Source organism: Brassica napus, chromosome A6 (genome assembly GCF_020379485.1).
Source record: "Brassica napus cultivar Da-Ae chromosome A6, Da-Ae, whole genome shotgun sequence".
Taxonomy (NCBI): Eukaryota; Viridiplantae; Streptophyta; class Magnoliopsida; order Brassicales; family Brassicaceae; genus Brassica; species Brassica napus.
In genome coordinates, this window is record NC_063439.1 from 15,762,790 (window position 1) to 15,771,468 (window position 8,679).

The 8,679-nt window shown below is 34.4% G+C and overlaps 1 protein-coding gene across 1 annotated transcript; it reads right to left on the minus strand.

Moving 5' to 3' along the window:
• Positions 1–244: 244 nt before the first annotated feature.
• Positions 245–5,210, minus strand: LOC106361520 (probable fatty acyl-CoA reductase 4). The gene is made up of 10 exons (XM_013801271.3): positions 5,059–5,210; positions 3,202–3,305; positions 2,797–3,002; positions 2,589–2,689; positions 2,289–2,481; positions 1,551–1,712; positions 1,399–1,480; positions 969–1,238; positions 666–793; positions 245–562 (listed from the first exon to the last, which is right to left on the minus strand). The coding sequence occupies exons 1-10, from the start codon at positions 5,132–5,134 to the stop codon at positions 403–405; spliced, it is 1,482 nt and encodes a 493-aa protein (XP_013656725.1). The 5' UTR covers positions 5,135–5,210; the 3' UTR covers positions 245–402.
• Between the last annotated feature and the right edge of the window lie 3,469 nt (positions 5,211–8,679).

Below are 8,679 nucleotides of genomic sequence, written 5' to 3' on the forward strand. Positions count from 1 at the left end.
TTGTACAGCAGTCGACACATAATATATAATCATGTTTTTTAAACATAGAAAATATTATATAAAATGTAGTTAGATTGTAATATATTGTTTCGGTTTATAGTTTAAAAAAATGTTAAAAGTATTTAACTCATTTTGGAAAATTGTTTTATTGACTCTTTTTATAAAAAAAATTTTTTTTGAATAAGAGATATAATTTAGCCTTACTTAAAATAATGAAAAATTATATTAGCTTTACCTATTACAATTGTAATAAAAATATATTATAAACATTATATAACATATAAGCAAAATAATAAACAAATTTATGACATAAATATCATATATAACAAATTGAAATTTATAATATGCGCGTAGCTCGGACCGACCGCAGTATAATATAAAAGAAATTATTGCATAGAAGCTTCAATTTTGTAGTACATAAGTAATGAGGCCGGGAATATGAATGTTCGTGATGTAATCTTCCCAATCAATAGACTTGGGGTCAAATTCAAGTGAACCATATATTTGGTTATTGATGTCTTGTCTTTTCAACCTCATTCGCTCAGTATTCATATCGTCAAATCTGCAAAAATAATAATGGCGAAATCGAATGAGAAAATTAAAACCGAAAAAGTAAAGATTCAGAAATTAAAATTATTTTTTGAAAGTTTAAGATGGATACATACATTCCCTTAAACAACACATAAGGTCGATAGAGGTCGACAAGCCGCATCGCCAGATTTATTTTGCGGTCAATGTCTTTGTATTTATTTCCATTCCACCATGGATAAACTATGTTTATCAATCGCAACATCTGGTAGTGAAAAAATAATACCTAAAACTTGTTATATACAATTTAGTAAAACTTTTCCCCTCTTCATTATTTTTTTTCGAGTCTCCTAAGTTACATGATACCTAGATTTTAACATTTTCCTTGCTGTGTTAGAATTATAATTAGCATTAGTTAGTAAAATTAATGCAAATCATACCTGCAAAGGTAGCTTGTAACGAAGGGTCATGTAGAAGCTGAACTGAGACATAGTGGACAAGATCGTTCCTTTGGAGACTATGATTGGTGACCCGTCTCGTCCAACAAGAGGGCTTTTAGTAAAATAACGAGCCGCGAGGTCGTGAAGCTTTCCGAATGTTATCGGATTCTTACAAGAGGAGCCGACATGGTACACGTCCTGAGAGCCTGACTTCCCGGCGTGTATTGCCACTGCCATGACCATTGCATTAGCGACCATGTCCACAGGTATCTATGAACGTTGATTTCAGTGCACCACAACAAATTAGATATATAGTCAGCGTATGTATTGATTTATAGATGAATTAACAATATGTACTGATTAATTCATAATACCAAAACTCTGGTTAGATGATCTTATATGCCAAAACCCTAAACGAAGTTGAACTTACAAGATCAAGGACTGAGTTTGAATCCGCAAGAAAACATTTAAGCCTTCCTTTGCCATATGCAACAATCACACTATCTATGGTTCTGCACATGATTAGAACAAAAAGATTATTATGAATCTATCAAGTCCAAATGGTCTATATTATTAATCTACCTTAGCCCTTCAATCCAACCGGGAAACGGTTCTGAAAAAGTGCTAGTGATCATCGTGGGACGGATGATAACGAGAGGAAGGTTTTCTCTATGGTTACCAAGAAGCATCTCTCCCATTGATTTGGTAAAAACATATGTGTTTGGCCATCCATGAAGCTTCGCCCTATTAAAGAGTAATTTTATTTAACTTCAATGGATATTGTCAATTACTCCTCTTTCAAGAAAATAGACTTTATAGCATTTTCACGTATATTAAGAAAACCCATTAAATCACTTCAATAAATGTATTGTTTTCTGCAATTTTCAATTTTCAACATCTTTTAACAAATAGTAATTTAATAAAATCAATTAATTTTCTTGAAATTTACAATTTTTTCATAGAAAAAATAAAATATGTATCTTTGTGAAACAATTTTTTTTCTAAAACATCTATCTTTTTGATACGGAGGGAGTATTATACTCCCTCCGTTTCACAATAGATGATGTTATTCCTTAGTGCACAAAGATTAAGAAATTTACTTTTCTCTATAAAAATAGTTTTAAAAATATAATTTAAAAATCATTCAACCAATTACAGAAATGACTACAACATCTAATTGGTTACACAGTTTTCAATAAAGCTAAAAATAACATAAAAATATCACAACATCATCTATTTTGGAACAATAAAAATCTTCTAAAACATCATCTAATATGAAACAGAGGGAGTATAAGAACTAGTTTGTAATTTTACACTAACCTTGACATTCCAAGATCTTTCATGGACTGTGCAATCTCTTCTTCGGAACATTCTTGTTTCTGCAGTTCTTTCAGCTTCTGCTTCATTAGCTCCATTTCAGTTTCAATAACTAATTTTCCATTAGAGTTCAACGTTTCTCCCATTTTGAATGTTTTCTCTGGTAAGATTCCAGGCTTTTCTCCACAAACATACGCTACAACATTACATCCAGTAAATAAGGATACACACATATATAATGAATCAAATGATATGAATACGTATTCTAGCTTCCGTGAGAGTAAATGGCATTATAAAACTCACCGGTGGAGACATGGAGAAGCAACTGTCCTTTAACACATTTCTTGGCAAAGTTGAGGACATTGAGCGGTCCAAATGTATTGATGCTAAGACCAACATCATATCTTTTTATACATATTAAAAGTTGAATTTTTATGTTAGATTTCAATATTTCTTATAGGATAAAAAGTTGAATAATCCATGGATCGACCATTATATATTCGTTCTACACCTTTCATCGAAGTTCGTTGTGGCAGCAACATTTACAATGATTTCTATCTCATTCCACATATGTTGTAAGAGATCAGAGTCCTTCACTCCCAGATTGACAACAGAAATATCACCCGGAATCGGGGCAACTTTTTTTAACACTAAATTTTTTAAATTTGCATCACCTAAATCGTTCCTCAACACTCTAAAAAGATCTTTTTCCAAAACCTGTTGTATTATTGTATGCATGTAAGTCAAATGATACTCTCAAAATAAATGACTAAATGTTTACATAAAAAAAAATGTTTACATAACATTTTGTTATAAACCTCATAGATATTCATATTTTTTTTTTTTTTGAACAAACCTCATAGATATTCATATAAATACTGATTTATGTCGAACGAAATGTTTAAGCAATTTATACCTCAGTGCGAAACCGTTCCATGGCGGATTCATTGTCTGATGATCTCAAGAGAAGGTAAAGCCTCTTCACGTCTGGTTGTACCCTCAATATTTTCTCCAAAAACACTATTTACATATTATTAAAAAAAACTATTAATTATCTTCGAATCATAATTACTTTATAAAAATTATTTTGGTGAGGAAACTCCGCATAGGACTGTACACGTATGGTGTAAGGATCATAGAAAAAAAAACGAGATTGAACAACAAATGAACGAAATGAATAAGATAACACCAACGATTAAGTTATTACTATATTTTGACCCGCGCTTGGAAAGCGCAGATTTTTGGATTATATTATAGTACAAAGTCTTATTATATCAAAAATATAATTTTTAACAATTATATAATATACGAATTAGTATATTTAAGATTTTATATGTACACTTTTACGTAAGTTTCTTTTAGGCATGAGAATTATATCCAGATAAAAAAAAAAAACGACCCGAAAATATAGGTTTAGTTCAGGTCCAGAGAAGATATTCTATTGGGTTTTTTTTGGATCCGCATGTTTTTGTTTGACTCTGGGTCCTACCGTAGACCCGATCATAAATATATTGTGTTTATTAGGTATATTTGGATATTTCAAATATGTTCCGGAATTATGGATATTTTTTTAAAGTTTTTAGTTTACGATTATAGTTTTTGATCTCAGGTAAATTTTCAAATTAAAAGCAAAAATTGGGTATTTTTCATTTCATCGTGTCAGATTTTGAAAAAGATTTTGAATTTTTAGGTATTTGAATTTTTTGGGTATTTGTTTGGAGTTTCAAATATTTTTCAATTTTTTTAGATATTTTGATTTTTTTTAGGATCCTAAATACCCGAACATATGTGGACCCATTACGTCCATATCAGGTCCAACAACCTTTTGATATAGATTTTTAACGTTATTGTACAAAAACATGGTTGATAAAATATTTTTCTGAGTAAAGGTATCATAAGAAATAATATTAGGATATGTTAAAAATATTTAAAATATTGTATGGTTAGAATGATTAATGGTATTACCAAAAAAAATAGTTATACATGACTGCAACAACTTTTTTATATTAATTTTTTTAAGACTATTTTTCTTTTAATAGTATTGCTTTGTTTTTAAGTGAAAAGTATATAAAAGTATAATATCTAAACCAATAATTTTCAAAATCGTGAATAATCAATACTGATATCGCGAAGTCGGGTTAACTTTAACAAAACCAATGAATTTCTACATTTTTGTGAATGTAACATGAATATTCAGAAAATTTATTTTTAAATATGAAAATATCTATCAAACTATAGACGGTTAAAAGTTTAGTATATGATATGAGATTTTAGTGGAAAAATTTATATATGATATGATTACTTTATTATAAAGGAAATAGAAAGTTAGAAGGTACACATATATGTGATTAAAAATCAAAATGGTAAATATAGTAATAGTAGTGATTAGGATTTAGGAGTGATATTTGAATAAATAAATGAATTGAATAAATTATTGTTAGAGAAATATATGGTAACATATTGTTAGTCTAAATTTAAGGTAAGACCAAAAAATAATGAGATAAATAAAAATGTCCAAACAACTTTCATATATAGATTTTTTAAGACTCCTTCCCTTTTAATAGTATTGATTCAGTACAACAAGTTCTCATGTGTGGCATGCAAATGAAATCCAAAAACCGTAATGAACCTTAGTGTCTAAAAACATTGGCAAGCAAATTGGAATTGAGTGACATAATCTTCTTCGTGGTTCATAACATAACAATCAGATAATCAACCATACTGTAAGATATCCAATTCATGTCAAACTGGTGACATAACGAAAAGAGAGTACCTTTGGCAAGGAAACCAGGAACACCGGTGACGAGAATCGTCTTGTTCTGGAAAAATTGGACGCACTTGGAGTCCATTTAAGAGAAACTCAGGCACGAACAAAATATTTTTGTTTTTGGTCACAATACCATGAAGTTGAGGTACGATTATATAGAAATGTAATATTGACCCATATTGTTGACCCATCATATCTACTATTTGCAGATCTACCTACGTTTACTAGATAAACCAATATTTAAGAATATTTCTGATTAAAAGAAAAAAAGTTTTGGTAAAAAAGAGAAAAAAAAATAAAAAACATTTAATAAGTATCAAATAACACATCACCAACTAGAACGTGCTCTGAAAATTCGTCGCTCCAAAGAGAGAAAGCAAAATATAAGTATGTGCCCCCATCTTTTTATGCGAAACCAAATTAACATCCTTTACTTAGAAATCACGTGCCTAACTTTTAAATCATTAGTCAAAGTTAAAATAAACACAATTAAATGTTGTCAGATTTTTCTTTTAAGTTATTTGAAATTATGATGTTACTGTAGATTTTAGTTTAGTTCCTACATTTATATGATTTACTATGTATATTAATTAAAATATTTTTATAAGGGTTTAACAGATAATTTTGATTTAGTGACTATTACTATATATTTTTAGATAGTAATTATATAATTTAATGTTTATTTAATAATATTATGAAACTGTACGTGGCCACAAAAAAACAAATAATGGATGTCAATTAACAAGATATTTGCGAAGGTCAAGGATACGTTTTATTACGGAACACCATAGAAGGGCTATCTTTAAAAGAAAAATAGTAAAGGTAGGTATACCAATCAACCTTCCCCATGATAGTAAGGAACAGTGTTTTCGACAGCTTACCTATGAAGCATTCAGATTGTGGACCGTTTCAAAACGAACGAGTATATTTTAGTGGTCTAAAGTGTTATCAGATAACTGAGAGATTTTTTTTGTCAACTGATAACTGAGACTCTGAGAGCTTGTGCGGTGCATTCTTGTGGTTGGGCATCTATCAAAACATAATAAAGCAGAAATATTGAGATGATGTATGTGGACCTTGTGATGAAGTATGGTCACTTAGGCATTAGGATGATATGTGATTCTTCTCGTATTTTTCTCTCTAATTTATGGGGAGACTGATCACAGCTCTTGGTTCCTTACGGGTCATACACACCCTTATTATTTTCAAAGTTGTACTTTATGGGACACTCAAGATGGCACAATATCCTTGGATTGCTTTTTTAATTTGTTTCTTGAATGTGGGAACCGAAATTCGCACTGTCGATTTCCGTTTAAATAAGGAAACTAGGAAAACCCTAATTTCCCAGAGGACTCGGATATCTGCTAATACCACACGTCAAGCAATCAGAACACGAGAATAACAACGATAAAAATAAGAAATCGAAAAAAGAGAGCAAAGAAGATCTTATTCCGAATTTGCGTATGAGCGTTTACAACAAGGTATAAGCCTGAGCTCGAGAGCTGTCGGCGAGATTCCTAGTTCTAGCAACCCTAAGACGGCTAAACCTAATTGAGTCGCAGCTCGAAATAACAAAAACGAAAATTGCCTAAATTGCTTTAAGTGCTAAGTTTTCTCTGAAAAATCATCTCTCCACGCTCCTCGCCTAGGACTCCTTATATACTAGCTCCAAGGTCGGTTTACGCTTTTACTCTTCTGTCCTTAAGCCGTCATAGCATAAAAATGGAGATATTCCATTTTTCCCGATCTTCACAATTATCTTCAAAACTTCCGTATTTATCCGCGGAAATTTGACATTTATCCTTCCTTGTGGACCAAGCGTAAATCGTGCTGTGGTTTACGGGCTTTTGGTTAAGAAATCGTAGGATGAGCCTCGAGTCGTGTTTTAGGTCTCTTTGGGCCATCTTCCGACTCGAAGCGTTTACTACGATTTCTTTCGATAAGGAACGAACTTTTCGCGGTATTAATCCGCAAAGTTTGATCGATGATTTAGAATAGCGGAAAAACTAGACTGAGCTCGCTACGGTCTTCGGGAGATAGCATTGAAGGTTTGACGAGAGTGCATGGACTGGTGTCGTCTCGACGTTTCGGAAGAGCTCGGTCGCTACGCAGCGACTGAACTTTGGCTCGAGCCCGGTCGCTACGTAGCGATCGCGTCCCGCTCGATCGCTACGTAGCAACCGAGCGAGACGGACGCTTGGTCGCTACGTAGCGACCGAGCTTTGGCTCGAGCTCGGTCGCTACGTAGCGATCGAACGGGACGAGCGCTCGGTCGCTACGTAGCGACCGAGCTTGGCTCGGACTTGGTTGCTACGTAGCGACCGGACAGAGTGTATGTGCGGTAGTTAAGCAATGACCGAGCTTGGTTCGTTTGCTTTGAGCCTTCAAAGATACTTCTTCGTAAAAACTTCGTATTGGTTATTTTTTTACGAAAATTATACTTTTCTTTTTACTATCTTTTACGAAAAAGCGATTTCCGAGGGTTTTCGGGTGATAATTCCGTCGTGACCGTTTTTGACCCCAACAGTTAGCCCCCCAGCCTGTTAGGACCATGCATCGTAGGGTCCTAGCGTGCGGTTAGGCATGTTTGGCAAGTTAGGCGTGTTGGATGGAATTAATATCCGAAAGTCCGAGCTTGAATAGTAAATTCTCATTCCTATAAGAAAAGAGGTAACTTCTTCACACTTTTTTTCACTTTCTTGTTTTCTCAAAGATTTTTCCTTAAGAAAACTTTCCTTCTTTCTCTCTATCCCTTCCTTCCATTTTTTCCAAAGAGGAGTGTAAAATGTCGAGTAAGAAACAGATTGCGAGGAAAGGGTCTTCGTCCGCAAGTGCTCATGAAGAGCTCCTCGTTCCGATGATAGAGTTTGTGCCTCACTCGGTAGATCCTGCCGAGAATGAGGCATGGTGGGTTGCGCATTACGGTTCGATCACTCCTCCCAAAGAGAAGCCGTTCCCGGTCCTGACCCATCGTGCATTTGAGGAAGGAGCACCAAGCAGGAGTACTTACGAGTTCCTCGAGATCATGCGGTTGTTCTACCGTATTCTAAGCACGGTGGAGTTCCGGGTTCCTCGTCGAGGGGAAAGCGCTGATAACCCCCCGAAGGGTTATTTCACTTGCTACGAAGCGTACGTAGTGCGTTGTCGCTTGTGGTTCCCAATTCCCGGAATCATCGTCCGAGTGTTAGAGCGTTTCGAGGTGCCAATCAGCCAGTTGAATCCCCTTGCCGTTCAGCACCTTGTTGGAATCCTTATCTTGAGCTACGAGCATGGCCTCTCCCTTTCCGTTGATCACTTTGACACGCTTTTGAGGCTACAGCTCATCAAGGACAAGGAGAAGTATAGGCTGGTCCCTCGGAGCTTCATGTCGGTGGTTAAGAGATTCATCTCCAACTTCAACTCGTGGAAGAAATTTTTCTTCTTTATTCGTATAGACGCTGCGTCTGTCGAAGATAGTTGTATCCCACTGCTCCGGAGGTTGCCAAATGATCGTCCCTTCATCAACCCGCTGGCCCCATTCCCTGAGGATATCATTGAAGTGAGGGACCTTCTTAGGAATGGTCTGTTTTTCTGGACTTCTTTCACGCTGAAACGAGTTCGGAAGGCGCTAAAGTTTGTGTGTCCCGA

Excerpts from the sequence above, each read along its gene's own strand:
- LOC106361520 (XM_013801271.3), bottom strand. The coding sequence starts at position 5,134 with ATGGACTCCAAGTGCGTCCAATTTTTCCAGAACAAGACGATTCTCGTC. Across the intron at positions 3,003-3,201 it reads TGGAACGGTTTCGCACTGAG|GTTTTGGAAAAAGATCTTTT; the intron begins GTATAAATTGCT and ends ATAATACAACAG. Across the intron at positions 1,713-2,288 it reads AAAGATCTTGGAATGTCAAG|GGCGAAGCTTCATGGATGGC; the intron begins GTTAGTGTAAAA and ends ACTCTTTAATAG.